General features: G+C 44.7%; 1 protein-coding gene across 3 annotated transcripts in view; it reads right to left on the reverse strand.

Moving 5' to 3' along the window:
- The window catches only part of PDZRN4 (PDZ domain containing ring finger 4), a 2,469,118-nt gene that overhangs the window by 65,270 nt on the left and 2,386,529 nt on the right, over positions 1–17,319 (reverse strand). For all 3 annotated transcript variants that reach the window (XM_085653075.1, XM_085653078.1, XM_085653076.1), the window contains one exon: positions 1,423–1,485. In XM_085653075.1, coding sequence (XP_085509201.1) covers positions 1,423–1,485 — 63 coding nt within the window. The remainder of the gene's footprint in view (positions 1–1,422; positions 1,486–17,319) is intronic.

A 17,319-nucleotide genomic window follows, 5' to 3' on the forward strand; every position in this document is an offset into this window, starting at 1 on the left:
TGGATTTAACCCAGATTCTTGTGACTGGGGATGAATGTTTGCATTGTCCAGCAATCCGTACATCAATTGTTTCTTTTGCATATGTACTTATTGAAGGCACCTCTATGTGCAGTTAATAATATATATGCTTACCATCACAATATTTGGATTGCTGATAATTGGGCAAAATATTCTTGTAGTAAGGCATTTTTTGTCCTTGATATTCAGACATACAACCACCAAAGAGATCTGATCTTATTCAGTGAACTTGAAAACAAGCGTGGGTGCCCAGTGCTTTTTGTAATGTGCCCAACTGATACATTCTGAGTTCTGCAAATACCAAACTTCCATAGTCCAGCCTGGCTGGGATTAGTTCCATGATCAAAGCTACCATTTCCTGCACCACAAGAAATGGCATAATGTTCTCAAAAGGTCATGATATTTCCAAACAATTGCTGTAATTGTATTAAAAAAAACTGCCCCCACCTCAGGTCCATTAAAGCTAGGTGAATTGCGAACGTTTGTCATTCCAAAAATTGGGTCTTGATACTAAAACGTTTTGGAAATACTGAGTTATATTACTGTCACTAAAATGTGCAATATTACACTTATGAATTTAGAGGAATGGGTCTGATCTAGAGGTGAGGTGTATGAACATATTTTGAATTCATAAAAATTGTGATGTTTCCTATTGCTCTTTCAATAGAGATCCTTACAATGCATCCAACCTCTTGCAGTACTGCTAAGTGTGGCTTTGCCTTAGGTGGGAAAAGGCACACATAATGCTATGAAAGTGGGGGTAGGCTTCCTTGGTTTCTCCATTGACTAAGCATGAATTATACATTCTATGCCCAACATCCGGTCCAGATTTCACTTGTTATGCTCAGTCCCACATCTGGCTTTATAACCCAGACCACACAAAAAGCACTATGTCAGGAACAGGACTTGTTGCAAACAGGACATTTTGACTTCTTGTTAGAACAGTCAGTTGTCCTATTGGGGAGGATAGCTCAGTGTACTGAGCATTCCTTGAACACAAATGCAGTGGTCTCAAGGGCAGAGGATCATATCCTGGCAAGACAGTCTTGGGCTTCCATCCTTTCAGGCTTCACAAATTCAACAACAAACATGTTAATGGTAGCATCTGTTACTTACAGTGCTTAAAAGCGGCAGAAGTGCTATATAAAAGTTATTATTATTAAAAAACACTGCTGCAAATCCTTGAGGCGTACAATTATAGATGCCCTGCTCCCACCCGACTCCTTATGATGACCCACAAAGCAACTTCTTCAGTCTCTTGGCATAAAATCTCTAACAAATTCCAGTGTTATGGTCTTGATCCTTTTTTACAAGACAGGTTCAGTAGGTCTGACTAAAGAGCTCCATTCACCAAACCGTATGTTTCTGTGAGAAATCCCCCAGAAAGAAGCCGTGCATGCTTACTTGCAGTATGCGATCTCCTTCCCGGATCCGGCCATCTCTGGCAGCAATACTGTTCGGATCAACCTACAAAGAACAGCAAGTAAAACAGAATTTAGTTTTAGACTGACACTTTTTATAGGGCTGTAATAAATTGATGCTTTGCACAGGATAGGGATTAGGGTGGTAAATTGATTCAATCAGCCTATTCTGAAGACTGTTAGAACAAACGCATTAAGAAACACTGCGTTCTTTTCTAGAGCGATTCACATTCCAAATTGTGATATGTTTCTTGGTTTTTGTATTCTCTTCATCATTCGGCCTGGAGTAAATTTCGATTTTGATTTTTGGGTTAGCAGAAGTGATAAAACGTGCCATTTGACTGTGATGACATTATAGGCAGAGACATCAAATAAACGCTGAACCAGGTGATGTTTTATTGTACTTTCTTTAAAAAATTCTTTATTACAATGTACTTAAAACCCTGATTGATAAACATTTGTTACTCGATGCAACAAGGAGTGAAAATGCATTCTTAGGCGCTGGAAGGAAGGGTGCTTGGGTGCTGCAACGCCCCCAAATTATCCATGCTGGAGTTCAGAAGGTGAATGAGCAATAAAGAATCCTTTACATTTTGTTTTTAAATGATAACATTTGTTGTGCTTCATACATAGAGGTCAAATGTCAGGCAATAGCTTCTGGCAAATGACTGCTTATTCTTTTTAAGGTGGAGATTGGAGTTTAATTTCTCTGACTAAAAACCAATAGGGTTTTGGAAAGTGAACTATGTGCTATCTTTTGCAGGAGTGCACCGGTTTGAAAGTAAAGGGTGTGAGATGTCATTTTTTTCTGACACACAATAAAATGTAACAAGCATTTTCAATGCAATAGGTCTCGCATTTGCGAGCATTTAGGCTACCGGCATTGTAAATGACAATGCCTTATTTATGTATTTTTAAAAGCAATACATATATAAAAGGCATTGTTAGTTTTAATGCCAATAGCTCACACTCTCGCAAAAGCGAGACCACTTTAATGGTGGCTGCGCCCCTTTCTTCAGGCGCTGCTCCCATATTCAAGTTACAAGGAGCAGCGTCAAAAGAAAGGGACGCGACCAACATTAAAGTTAAAGCGCTTATGGGGCGCTTTCAACCAAAGTGTAAAAAAATGAATTCATTTAGGAGCACATGCATCAATCAAAATACCGGACGCAAACGGACCAATTCGCAGAATCAGCCCCTTTACGACCAGTATTTTGGCATTGTGATGCATCAACCCAAATGCAAATTCGCACATCGCAAATTGCGATTCCCTATTTGGGATGCAACAATCCTTTCCTAAATGCGACTTCGCATTTAGGAAACGCTAATTACCACCAGCTGCAAGTTCACGGTAATTTGCAAAAACGTTGAAAAAGGCACAAAAGTGCATTTTTCAAGTGTCATATGGCGCACACACATGGGCCACATGGGCACACATGACAATTTCGGGGGTGCATCAGGGTGCCCTTTTGGCCCCCTTGCATCCTTGAAATTGCATGCGCAATATGCGAGGACCTATTTGGTACTCGCAAATTGCGCATGCAATTCCTATTCATTCCTATGGGCCTAGAGGGAAGCTATACCTTAATTGCGAATCGCAATTTGCTATTCGCAATTAAGGAATATGTAGGAATCCCTAATATTTTAGCGAAATATACATGCATAGGCAATTGCGATTCCATAATTGCGGTTCCTTAATAATCGCTATTAAGGAATCACAATTGCCTACCTTGATGCATGTGCCCCTTAGAAAGGGTCTGTAGTGCGGCCACAAAAGTGAAAGCGGCCCACACTGTTAATTAAATAAATGAGCACGGCCGCTAATGTGAAAGCGGACCAGGCCGTAAATTAAACAAATAAATAAGCATGGACGCTATAGTCAAAACGGATCTCACTGTAAATTAAATAAATGCATTACTAAAAGCATGTGGCGTGCTGCTGCGATGTCGTGGGTGGAATAGGGGAAGATCATTAAAGAAAATAGCGCTCACCGACTAATAAAGCGGACCGTGTAACGACACAAGTAAAAAGTTCAGTCATTATGGGAGGTTACAAATGCAGAGAAGGCGGTACCAAGGAGGGACTGTTAAGCCTATTTACAAATGAAAAGCAACGAATTTGCAAGGACAGTAACAGGAGCCAATTCTCCACATCAAGTGATCGAGCCCCGGATTCTCAAGATAGACTCCTTCAAACAGCTTTGTAAACTAAGGGAATGTGTTTATTTTTTGGCCTTTGGGGGAATACAGGTCAGTACTCTAATCAGCTCTACCCCTCGAGTCTGATTTAGCAGGTAAATATTATTACATAGTTATAGAACAGCTTTTACATAGAAGAAATCCTATGCCTCTCGCCATAGATAGGTTTCTTTTCCCAAGCAAGGAACTAGATCCAGAAGAACTGTGCCAGGCAGCAGGATCTCAAAGTGCACAGAGCAGTACACCCTACCCTGCCTAGGGCAAAGTAGTGTCCCTGGCCTCAGCAGTGCCCAGTAGTGCACCAGAACAGGAGCATCCATAGACCACCAACCACTATCCTGGGCTGAAGCAGTGACCTAGTTCCACGCCCAGATTTACATGCCATTGCACTATAGCACCTCCTCCAACCTCCTCCACTCTTCTCCTCAAGCTCCATGATGAGTGTCCTTAAGGGGGTTGGGTGCAGCAGTCAACTCAAGTAATGTGGTAACACGGTTTGATTCAGCTCCGCTCTCATAGAACACTGTAGTTAGGTGATGTAACCCTTCATGAGGTCACCTGTGCCATCCCAAGATGCAGCAGTCAGCAATTTCCAGTTTGTAGCAGTCACACACTCCGCTAGATGAACAGACCCTACTGGCCTGCAGCACTGGGCACATTCCAGTGTTCAGTTGTGAGGAGCAGCCTCTCTAAGCAAGCTAGTGTGCGCCAGTCATCCACATATCGCTCGCACCCACTTCTCTCCAAAACACCTCTCTTCACAAGCTTTGCCTTCATCCTTCCATCAGCTAAGCTTCATCCAAAACAACACATTCACTGGACGAAAAAAAACAACATCTAAACATCCACGTCCCATACTGCCAATACCCCCCCCCCCCCCCAACTACCACAGGAGAACCAGAAGTTACCATTGTGACAGACCACAAGCCTCCAAGACTTGGACACATCTCGTCTTCACATCAGGCCCTAAAACTCTCCCAGCTCATCTCTGGACCTGCACATGCAGCAGCCCACAACGAGAAGGCAACCTTCCCTCCGGTTACTATAATGCACACAGATAACTGCACTTTCTGGTGGGTCCACCAGGTTGAGAGGAACCTTTACTACGAGAACAAGCAGTGGAGAGCACAACCAGTGTGCAGCACCGAGGACCCCCCCATACAAGAGGATCACCTTAGAGCAAGCAGCGGAGCGTGCAGCACCTAGGAACCCCCCAAAACCACACCTGTCACTCTAGTGGAAGCAGTGGAGAGCACACCCAGTGTGAAGGATCGATGACCCTCCCCTCCCCCAAAAAACACACAGATCACCCTAGAGCAAGTAGTAGAGTAGAGAACACATCAAGTGTGCAGCACCACGGCCCACGTCCCTACAAACCGGTCACCCTAGTAAAAGCAGTGGGCTGCACACCCTGTGTGAAGCACCGAGGGAACCCCCCAATACACACTGATAACCCTGGTTCAAGCAGTGGGGCGCACACCCAGTGTGCAGCACCAGGGGGACCCCTGCATAGACACGGAACGCCCTAGTGCTGGCAGTGGGCCGCACACCCATCCGTGGTGCAGCCGCCGGGACGACCCCCCTGCGGCCATGTGGGAGGGCGCCTCCCTCCCACATTGTTTACCAGGCGTCAGTGGCGGCGACTGCAGACCCCGTGTGTGAGGCCAGAACCCTTCCTCCCCCCAAGCCTGGGAGCATTCATGCACCCTGTACCACCAGCCCCCTCCGCCCTCCTAGCTCCAAACACTCACAGTCCTCCCGGGAAGCTCTAGCAACTGTGAGACGGCATCATCCTCTCTCTGCAAGGAGCCCGCCCCTGGGGGTGGGGGTGGAGGGGAGTGCCGGCCCTGGGAGAGGCAGAGGAGGGAGGTAGGGCTGGACCCGGGAGGAACCGTGGAGGGATGGAGGGAGGGGAAGTAGGGGAAGGCCGGCAGGGAAAGTCACAGACCGCGGGCAGGTGCCTGCCAGAGAAACCCAGACAGGGGGCCCCTAACACGTACAGGCTCCTACTACAAAACAAGCAGCCGCCATTGTAGAAGCTGGTCTTCTGTTGTTTTGTGCTCCCCATCAGTTAAGCCGGCGGGAGGCCGGTTTCAGCAAGGGCAGCCCCTCATTTGTATTTGTAGCGCACCATGCACGCTTTCCCTTTAACAATAGCTGTCACCCACAGTACTCTCGTCTGAAAGTGAAAGTGCGCATGGCGCGATGCAAATATAAACAAGCGGTCGCTATTGCACAAAGACAGCCACTTGTTTATATTTGCATCGAGCTTTCACTTTAACAATAGCTTCAACCCCACACAACTCTTGCGGGGTGGGGCGGCAGACAGCACTTGCGTGGTGAGGCGGTAGCTATTGTTTAAGTGAAAGCACGATGCAAATATAAACACGCTGCCGCCACAAGTGTATTTAAAGTACGCGGCAGGCATTAGTAAAGCAAAAGTGCATATGGCTCCCTGCTGCAAATGCAAACAAGAAGGGCACCATTTCTATGCGCTCTGCCCTGCCTGGTTCAGCAAGAAGAGAATTAGGTAAATAGTGCATCCAACCTCTTAATGAAAGGTAGAGTGCAGAGACACATGTAAGAGGGCCAGTCCTGATGAGAGGTAGCAACAGGTGACAGGGAGGTACTAAGGAGGGAATAATAAGTCTATTAACAAATCAAAGCTCATCATTTACAAAGGACAGTCACAAAAGCCAATACAAAATAGGGGCGGAGAGTGGATGCAGCTTCAAATCTATACCTCAGTACAGCATGTCTCAAAGAGACAGAGCAAGCGGTGCCTAGGTGAAAGTTAAAAACCTGTAAATGAACTGTACAAACATTTCAGAATGTATCAGCAGTTAGGAAAGAAATGAAGCACAATTTTTTTGTATCTCTGAAGTGTGATGGAAACAAAGATTTTAATAGAATCAAAACAAATGAAGACACTTTACTTATTTCCTGAAACCCAATTACCAAACATTATCTTTTGTGCAATTTTTATCAGCAGAACTGTATGACTAACCAAGATTAGTGGTCATTTCAATTGAAAACGCGCAGTCTGTAAATGACACTGCAATACTACACCATGCTTTAGTAATATATTTGTAACAGTGTTCTCCAAAACGCATCACCAGCCGCATACTACGCCCTTACCACTCTCCTCCTTCTACACTTGCTCTTGGGTGAGGTTTGGATTTTTCACAGCCCTTATGACTTCAGTGATGTAACATTGACGGCAGCACTCTCACTCTGAACATTGTACCAGCACCACTGCATGCACTTTTCCAAATTCACGTCATTATATAGCAACAGCCACAACCACCCATCGACGTAAGCTAGCAAAGTGATTGGCATAATTCGTTGAAAAACATATGTAGACACATTGGGTAAGCTGAAGAGCTGCATAGACCAGAAGGGTTGAAAGTAGTTTCACCGGTGAAACATTTTCACTCCAGCCTTACTTTTATATTCTTGGTAAAAATACTGTCCAGTCCTTTTCTGTGGTCAGCCCCTTTGAGAAAATCAACTTTTGTTAGGTGTTCTGCCTAGCACTAGGAGCCTCAATAGTGGTATGAAACGCTATTAAATTGTAATTACTATCACAATCAGTAATTAGTGAGCACAATATCGCATTCTTGACTTTATTTATTTACTGCCATTAACATAGTGCAATTGGCTAATGTTAGATGTAATCGAGTTAAGGGGTTCCCATCTTCACACTTTGCAATACCATCACTGTCACTAATAACCAAAACCGACCTAGCCAGGGGGAATATGCTTGCTTGCAAACGGGCATGCTATACTTTTACAATTCTCAAAATTAAGCAATTAATTGACACTGGTTGGGTACTCTATAGTTTTAAAAGGATTAACAATGAACATGACTGCCCGTGGCTCCTTATTCTAATGACTTATGTCTATAGATTTCACTTAGCCAGCCTTAAATTGGCTTAAGCTAAATAAAATGTTTAGAGCTCTATTTACAGTTCATCAAAGCCACCCTAGCTCGGCTATGAATAATGGCTTTCCGCTCACAAGGGCACTACTATCTATCACCTTGCACGTGATGGTTATCTCACTCAATTTGTATTGCTTTGTCGCCAGATGCTATTCTTCATGACATATATCTTGAGTGCCACAACAGGTTCACAGGCGATTTATTGCAATGTCCAATAAAAATGTATCTCACAAAAACAAGACACAGATGTGATTCATTAACGTTAATAAACTATGGATTTACAGGAAATTAAAAAAATCCCAGCATTTGATTTTAAGGCACCAACAAAAACAGTAATACGATATTTCAACATTGATTTTTGTAAACGGCGCTTTTGATTATTTAAGTAGCTATGGGGAAGGTAAACATCTTATGTGTGAACCTGATCTTAGCTTTTTATAATATACGCTTCAATGCTATAATCATTTGTCTGCTTTGTAACATTAAATCAATTCTGGGTGCAGGGTTACGGATTTGATAATAAAACGTGAAAAAATCGATGCTTATTTTGACACATTTTCTTACTTGAACTTGCACTTTTGCTCTTTTTCCATATTTTGTTTTGATCTCATAGACATCTCATGGGAGTCCTTGGGGTAAAACATATATATATTTTTTAAACCCTTACACCCGCCTCATTATATTCACCAGTGTTGACCTGGGCCTGGATCAACATTATCTACTGTGACTGGATGGATTGGTCTTTTCTTTCACTTCCTGTTTTCAAAGTCCGAGTATGGCTTGGTTGGCATCGTTTCATTTGTTTATTAATGTGCCGCTGTGGTAATGGGTTTAACTATTCAAACAATAAATAAACCATCTAATTTCATAATCCACTGGAGCTGAAGGTCTGACAGAACTGACTTGTGGTGGCAGGTGGTAAATTTGAATATTTTTTTCCCTCTAGGCAGAATGATCCCTAATCTGAGATATCTTTTCTGGTGTCACAAGGTAAGCAACAAGGTTTAAAAAGTACACTGTTATGGCCCATTTAAACAGTGTCTATGAATATTACTGTTTGGTTTCTATCTGTCCGCACTTGTTAATGCGCTTAGCTGTAATTTCCATAGCGGTTTTCCCATTTCACTAGTTTGTAATGGATTCCGTTTTGGCATATTGGTTAATCGGCAATGGGCTACATTAAAAAGAAATTGGTCTTGCAATTGTTTGGTTTAGAGCTATTGGTCGTCGTAAATGACAATGTCTTTTACTCATGTGTGAAGGAGTGTATGTATATGGTGTGTAGTGGAAATATGTTGGTTGGATTTGAATGGTTAGTTGTGGGATAGTGTTGTGTGGAATTGTGTGGTGTGGAGTGTATTTGTGTAGTGGAATTATGTGGCATGGTGTGTAGTGGATGTATGTTCGTATTGAGTGTACTGGAATTATGTGGAGCTGGATTGTGTGTTATGGAGGGTAATTATGTGGAATGTATTTTGTGTTGTGGAGTGGTATGTAGTGGAGTTAAATAATGTAATGTGCTGCTCAATTTCGTGGCATGATGTGGAATTTTGTGGTGTGGATTGGATGTATGTGGTGTGTTATGTAATTGTGTAGTTGAGTTGAATTATGTAGTTTGTGTTGAATTATGTGGTGTGGTTTGGAACTGTATGGAGCTGTGACCCACCACCGGGTTACCAAACACCTACCCAGTGTATTCCAATACATGCATCTGCTACTTTGAGTTGCTTTAAGCAGAGTGCACCATGGTCAGAGCACATTTTTGGACTTGAGCATATCACTTACACATGCACAAAGATCCAAGGATTGGGTGCCTGTAGTGCTTGACCACTCATTTATTGTAATATTTGTTATATTTTTGCCAACGTTCCTTGCATTTGCATAGTTGCATGAATAAATTAATTTAAAAAGTGATGGCAAGCTTATCATAGTTAGGCCTATACATTTTACCAATGCTTTATGTGGATGTCAACTGGCTTTATAAAAATCTAAATCTGACCAAGGATAACCACTGTAAGAAGTTTTGTTTATGTTCCTCTGCTTCAAGTGATAGTTTAAAAACACAATGATATATGACAGTCTTTCACTTTCTTTCAACTAATTATGAAACATTTGGGGGAGGGGTATGTACTTTGCAGATATCTCGCACAAATCTTTCAAGCAAGGGCACAGCTTGCATAATAAACAAGCCGCTGGGACACGAGGTACTCAGCAATCTAGAAAGTTGTTGCGTTTAATGTCAAACTTTGCGCTGGCATTGAGGGACTGTTTTACTTAGTATTCCAACACGGCTTCCTTCAGCCTAATTAGTCAGTGACAGCAAAGCCTGTGCCACACTCCTACGATCAGCTGGCAACAATACACACCCAAGTGTTCAAAATGGGGACTCTAGTTGGCAGAGGTATGCACCTTTGTCCAAGTAGGGATCCTTGCTTCTAGTCAGGGTAAGGGAGTTACACATTTTAGATAACCCCTGCTCAGCCCCTTGGTAGCTTGGCACGAGCAGACAGCCTTATCCCAAAGGCAATGTGTAGAGTATTTGTACCAAAACAAAGTAACACAGTGAAAATGCCACAAATGGACACCACACCAGTTTAGAAAAGTAAAGTATCTTTATATAAACCAAACAAGACAAAAACAACAAAAATCCAACATACACAATTCAAAACATGACTTTTAATCAAACAATCAATCAAAGCATTTGTAAAGCGCACTACATACCCGTGAGGGTCTCAAGGCGCTGGGGTGGGGGGAGCTGCTACTGTTCGAAGAGCCAGGTCTTGAGAAGTTTTCTGAAGGTTAGAAGGTCGTCGGTCTGCCATAGGCAGATGGGGAGGGTGTTCCATGTCTTGGCGGCGAGGTGGGAGAATGATCTGCCGCCGGCGGTCACTCTTTGGATGCGGGGGACGGTGGCGAGGGCTTGGTCTGCGGAGTGGAGCTGGCGGGTGGGGCTGTAGAGGCTGAGTCGGTTGTTGAGGTATGCTGATCCGGTGTTGTGGAGTGCCTTGTGTGCGTGGGTGGGGAGTTTGAAGGTTATCTTCTTGTTGACAGGGAGCCAGTGCAGGTCTCTCAGGTGGGGTGTGATGTGGCTGCAGCGAGGGATGTCAAGGATCAGGCGCGCTGAGGCATTCTGGATGCGTTGGAGCCATCTCAGGATTTGTACGAGGCTCCTGCGTAGAGGGCGTCCCGTAGTCCAGTCTACTGGTGACGAGGGCCTGGGTGACCGTCCCTCTTGTTTCGGTGAGGATCCACTTGAAGATCCTGCGGAGCATGCGGAGGGTGTTGAAGCAAGAGGAGGAGACTGCGTTGACCTGCTTCGTCATGGAGAGGGTAGAGTCGAGGATGACCCCTAGGTTGCATACATGGTTGGTGGGTGTTGGGGGTGTTCCTAGTGCAGTCGGCCACCAGGAGTCTTCCCAGGCTGAGGGGGTGGATCCAAGGATGAGGACCTCCATCTTGTCAGAGTTCAGCTTCAGTCGGCTGTTCCTCATGCAGTCGGCACCGGCCTTCATTCCTTCATGGAGGTTGGTTTTGGCGGTGTGGGGGTCCTTGGTGAGGGAGAGGATCAGCTGGGTGTCATCGGCATAGGAGATGATGTTGAGGCCGTGCAGTTGTGCAATGTGGACGAGCGGTGCCATGTAGACATTGAACAGCGTTGGGCTGAGGGATGAGCCTTGGGGTACACCGCAGATGATCTCGGTGGCTTCGGAGCAGAAATGGGGGAGGCGAACGCTCTGTGTTCTGCCGGAGTGGATGGAGGATGTCCAGTCTAGGGCTCTCTCTTGGATTCCGGCGTCGTAGAGGCATGTTCGTAGTGTGCGATGGCAGACCGTGTTGAAGGCAGCTGACAGGTCCAGGAGGATGAGGGCGGCGGTTTCTCTGTTGTCTAGTAGGGTCCTGATGTCGTCAGTGGCGGCGATGAGGGCAGTTTTGGTGCTGTGGTTGCTGCGAAACCCGGACTGGGATGGGTCCAGGATGCTGTTCTCCTCGAGGAAGCAGGTCAGTTGTTTGTTGACGGCCTTTTCGATGACCTTCGCCGGGAATGGGAGCAGAGAGATGGGCCGGAATTTCTTGAGGTCCTTGGGGTCCGCCTTGGGCTTCTTGAGTAAAGCGTTGATCTCTGCATGCTTCTAGCTCTCCGGGAAGGTCGCTGTCTCGAAGGAGATGTTGATGGTTTTCCAGAGATGGGGTGCGATGTTGCTGCTGGCTTTGTTGAAGATGTGGTGTGGGCAAGGGACTGTCGGGGATCCGGAGTGGATGGTGTTCATGAATTTGATGGTGTTGTCGTCATTGATGTTGGTCCAGGAGAGAAGGCAGTTGGTGTGGTTGGTGGTTGTGGGAGCGGGGGTTTCATTGGTTGCCGGGGTGGTCACAGCGTTGAAGCTGTCATGGATGTCTGCGATCTTGCAATGGAAGAAGGTGGCCAGCGAGTCGCACATGTCTTTTGAATGCGGGATGTCATTGGTGTTGGAGAGTTCCTTCACGATGCTGAAGAGGTCTTTGCTGGTGTCTGCGGGTGGCGTTCTTGTGGGCTGTGTAGTTTTCCGGTGTTTGTTCGTGGATCCAGTTTCTTTTGAGTTTTCGGCAGGTTCGCTTGGAGGCCTGGAGGTCTTCGGTGAACCAGCTGGCTTTCTTGCTGGTGCGGGTGTTGGAGGGCTTCTTGAGCGGGACGAGGGTGTTGGCGCAGTTGTGGGTCCACTTTCTGAGGTTGTGAACAGTTACTTAAAAAATAGCACTTGTAGAAACAAATAGCTCCACCTGGGGCTATCACGACGTCGTGACAGGCAAAGATCCAAAGTACAGCACCGACCGCGAGGTGCTTAGAGTCGGGCACGGAGTCATACGGACCCCCAAACAACAGTACCTTGAAAAATGAAGTTTATGGACGATGCATGATGTCGTGGAGGTGAAGCATCGGTGCGGAGGTCAAAGGCTGGATCCCTTGTTGCTGCAGGGGAGGTGAAGAATCGTATCTGTGAGGAGGCGAGGCATTGAATCCAGGACAGGGGAAGTTAGGTGGCATCAGTGGTGAAGCGCCAGTTCGATTGAGGCGATGCGAGTTTGTGAAGTTACCCTTGTCTGTTATCGGCTCTGTGATAGTTGGAAAGGTGTCAGTAGATGTTGGCAGGCGTCAAAGGGTGTTGGAGCTGCTGTGCAGGTGAGGGGTGCATTGTGTACTTCACAAGCGGTCCCCCCGGCTTCAGTGCAGGTCGCGGCATCACTGGCAGTGTTGCTGATGGCGTTGGATGTATTTTTCTTGCTTTGCAGCACCCAGCACACAATTCTTAGGGCCCAGGAACTGGAATTGCCACTCTCTTAAATGCAGGAGTTCACACAGGAGCCCGAGTGGTGGTCAGTGGGTTGTAGGTGAAGTCTTTGTGTACCTGCGACTTCAGAACAGGAGGCCCACACACACAAGCCCTTGGAGTTTCCTCTTCAAGCAGGTTCACAGCAAAGTTCCTGTTTCTGTCCTCTACTTGGCAGAAGCAGCCACTGCAGGCAAACCCATCAAAGCAAATAAGCAGTACTCCTCCTTACAGCTCTCAAACTCTTCTCCATGGTAGAGGTTCTTCTTGAGTCCAGAAGTGATCTAATTCTCTGGGGTTTAAGGTGCAATACTTATACCCCATTTCCCTCTTTTTTGTCTTTGTGGCAAGGGTCTCTGAGCTCAGTCAAAACCAGATCTGTCCTCTGTGGTGCATCATCACTACAGGAGGTGGAGACAGCATTGTGAAGAGGAGACACTGACTATTCAGGTGCTAGTGAAACTCCTCCCACAACTCTAAATACAGCCAAGGTCAATTACGCCCAGCTATGAGTCACCCAGGGAAGGAAGGATACATCTCAATCACCCTTGTGGCTGTCTATAGTGAATGTACATCCCAGTTCCTGTCACTCTAAAACCAGACAGTCAATACAGAAAACAGCAGAGGCACACAGAATGGTTAAACATGAAAATGCCTACTTTCTAAAAGTGGCATTCTCAAACGCACAATTTAAAGGGGCGTGGTCTGGCCACGACTCAAGATGGCCACTTGATACCGGGGCTCCATGCTGAGGGAAGCCCCGGACGATAATGAATTGCCCTTCCAGTCATCAACGACGCCTTATTCATGAAAATCACTTCGTCTGAATGATCGGTCCTACTGGGGTTAAGATTTCAAAGCTTTGAAGAGGCTCCTTCACAAACTGCGAGGGAGTTTTGTTCTGAGCCACGGCACTCGCATTCTCAGAGTACAGCTATCAGAGCGCGCGCCTCTTAGGAATGCAGTGAGAGACTTCTGAATACCACAGACGTTTGAAGAAACTTCAACGCAAGTGTGACCAGCTCTTGTAAGCAAAGATTTATGACTCTGTGTGTGTTTATCTGCCTCCCTACATATCTGGTGAACCGGAGGTCTGTTGTTAGCTGTTAACTGTAGGGGTGAGCGGAATTTGCGTAGTCGCGTTACGCAAATCTTCGCGAAATGGTTTAAAATCTCCGCGAACACGCAGAAATTCCGCGAACAAGCGGAATTACTTGTTCGCGATGCTTTTTTCCTGTTCGCGACCGCTGATTGCGTGCTCGGGGGGAAATATCTCGCGAACATGCATTTTGAGATCGCGAACAAGCAAAAACTCTGCGAAGCCGCGGAAAGCAGAAATGTGGGCGATTCCGCCTTCTCCGCGGAACGCGAAATTACCTAAATTCCGCAAATTCCGCGAGCGGAACGGAATTTACCGCCCAGGCCTAGTTAACTGTAACGCTTTGAAACTAGCGTTGTCAAAACTGAGCTGACTAAAACTCGCACCTCACAGGAATGTGCTGAAAGGCTCCTGAACCTTTGTGCTGCCTAATGAGACTGCATTGTTTACCAAGTTGGCTCTCTTCAACTACAATTAGCAGACTTCGCAATGGCTACATCTCCTCTCTGAGAATTACTTTTACCTCACAGCATTCTCACAAAGCACAGCTGATGAAGTGCGCACCTCTTAGAAATGCGGTGAGCAGCTTCTGAATACCACAGATGTTTGAAGAAACTTCACTGTAAGTGTGACCGGCTCTTTTAAGCAAGGATTAATGATTCTGCGTGTTTATCTGCCTCCCTGCATATCTGGTGAACCGGAGGTCTGTTGTTAGCTGTTAACTGTAACGCTTTGAAACTAGCATTGTCAAATCACAGCTGAATAAAACTTGCACCTCTCAGAAATGTGCTGAAAGGCTCCTGAACCTTCGTGCTGCTTAATGAAACTGCATTCTTAACCAGGTTGGCTCTCTTCAACTGTAATGAACAGACTTCGCAAAAGCTACATCTCCTCTTTCAGAATTACTTTTACCTCACATAGTTCCTGGTAACTTACTAATACATGTAACTTTAACAATATTATCTGAACTTGGTTTACCATCTTATGTAGCTGCTGTAACAAAAATAGTCGATTTTTAGTGGTATTAACAGCTCCTCAATAGTCATCCTTGTTCTTCTGTTTATACCTCAATGGTTAGAGAAGTAGAGTGCGCCGTTGAAATGCAGCTAATAAATCTGAGGAGATTTCACTCATTATATTCTATATAAGAGGGTTTGCTTACTCCTTTTTTGAGCTGTCTTCTCAGCCTTATGTTACATCACTGAAGCAGTGCACTGGTGCTTACCGGAGTTAAGCTGCCTTTTGATTTTGCGCACTTCTGCCGCATAAAGAAAATACCTGAGGAGACTGATGTGCTCACCCAATATTTTATAATACTTAGAACTACCTGAGGTTGATTTGACCATAAATAAAATGTGCCTCCGCAATGTGTCAGAAACATGAGAAATGCAGAAAAGTTTTTTACTTACTCTTATTCATACTACTATTTTGAAGAAACCAAAGTCTGCTCATTCGGTAGACATCTGTTTGCCAAAGTGTTCTAAAATTCCATACAGAATTAACCCGGATTACCTTCTGGTAAAGTGGCTGGTACATTTTTAAAGCAGCCTTTATGTTCTGAAATTTTGCATCAGGATCGCTCCGCTCCAGAAGACTGGAATACTACCTTTTCAGCCCAAAAAAGCATCCAATCCTTTGATGTTGCTTCAAAAATATATATATATATATTTTTTCTTCATGTATTGCTGATATGGTGAAGCAGTGTTGATTGGAGTAAAGCTACCTTTAGCTACTGTGCGCTTCTACTATGTGCTGAAAATACTTGAGCTACAAATCTCTATACAGAAGCATCTGGTAATGCCTTCTTGCAAAGACAACTGGTAAATCCACAAAGCAACCCTCATACTCTGAAATTTTAAATCAAGGTCGTTCCTCTTCAGAAACTTGGGATACTAGCCTTTCAGTCCAAATATCAACCAACCCTTTGATGTCTATTGTACCAGACCCTACCATGGAAAAAATACTTCAGGAAATCACTGCGGTTGGACGACGTTTAGAAGGAGTGGGGACACCCATATCAACCCTTACTACTGAAACAAAATCGATGCGTACAGCTATCGCTGGATTTCAGGATAATTTAGATGGACTTACTGAATGTGTAGACTCAGTTGAAAACCGTGTCAACAACTTACCGGATCGAGACAAAGAACTTCTCTTCCTCAGAAGTAAGATGACAGATTTGGAAGATAGAAATCGTCGTGACAATGTGCGCTTCTTTGGATTTCCAGAGGGAAAGGAAGGATCAGATGTAAAATCTTTTCTTATAACAGCCCTTCCAAAAATTACAGGACTCACTTTTAATCCACCATTGGAGATGCAGAGAGCACATCGTATTGGTCCTTTCAAAGGTGGAAAAAACTTGCATCCGCGCACACTTATTGTCTGCTTTCTAAGACACGAACAGGCTCATCAATTAATTAACGCAGCTCATATGCATGATCCATACCAATTTGAAGGTCATCAGATCCGAATGGCTGCAGATTTCTCAAAAGAAACAAATGATCGCCGTAAAGCTTTTCTCTCTTTACGACCCTGCCTACGTCAATTGGACATTAAATATGGCCTCTTTGAACCTGCCCGCCTTCGGATCACTAAAGATGGCATTTCCAAAGACTTCTTTAACCCAGAAGATCTTCATCTTTTTTTAGACACTCTCCTTCCTCAAAGTATGGAATGCAACACACTGTACATGAGCTTCAATCTCCACTTCATTCCTTGAAATCCAAAAAGACAAACATGGAATGTGCTGTGTCTATACCAGAGTTTAATACTCAGCCTCCTTCATTAAACTCCAAGACGTCTTCTGGCGGAACTCGACGCAATCCAGATCGTTCCAATAGTAGAGGAAGAGACCCAAATCGACTTGTGCGTTCAATTGGCGACCGCTCACAAGCTCTTCAAGCAGTGGCAGCTCTACGCAAGATAGAGATAGAGACAAGTCACGTTCTCCTTTGAAATCTCTATCTACTGAGGAGGGTGTGCCCTGAATCCTGATTTAACATTTATTTATTTCATATTAAAGGTATGATAAGAATCTATTTATAGTTTTCCACTATAGCAACCAATTAGAAATATTACGAATTTAGAGTTAGTATATATAAGTCTTAAATCCTAAAAACAATTCAATGAAGTTGCGATCTGATGAAGCAGTTAGAAGTCACGTACTTCATTATCGACTGAAACTCTGATCTGATGAAATGTTTCCTTAACTATACCCAATGGATTGTTTTTCTGTATCCACGAATTCAAATTCACAGTAGTAAATGCTTGGATGAATAGATGACTGCTTCGACACATCTTTAACAATGTCTCTTCCCCAACACATGGTTTATAC

The sequence above is a fragment of the Triturus cristatus genome, chromosome 4_1, assembly GCF_964204655.1.
Source record: "Triturus cristatus chromosome 4_1, aTriCri1.1, whole genome shotgun sequence".
In the NCBI taxonomy this organism is placed as follows: domain Eukaryota; kingdom Metazoa; phylum Chordata; class Amphibia; order Caudata; family Salamandridae; genus Triturus; species Triturus cristatus.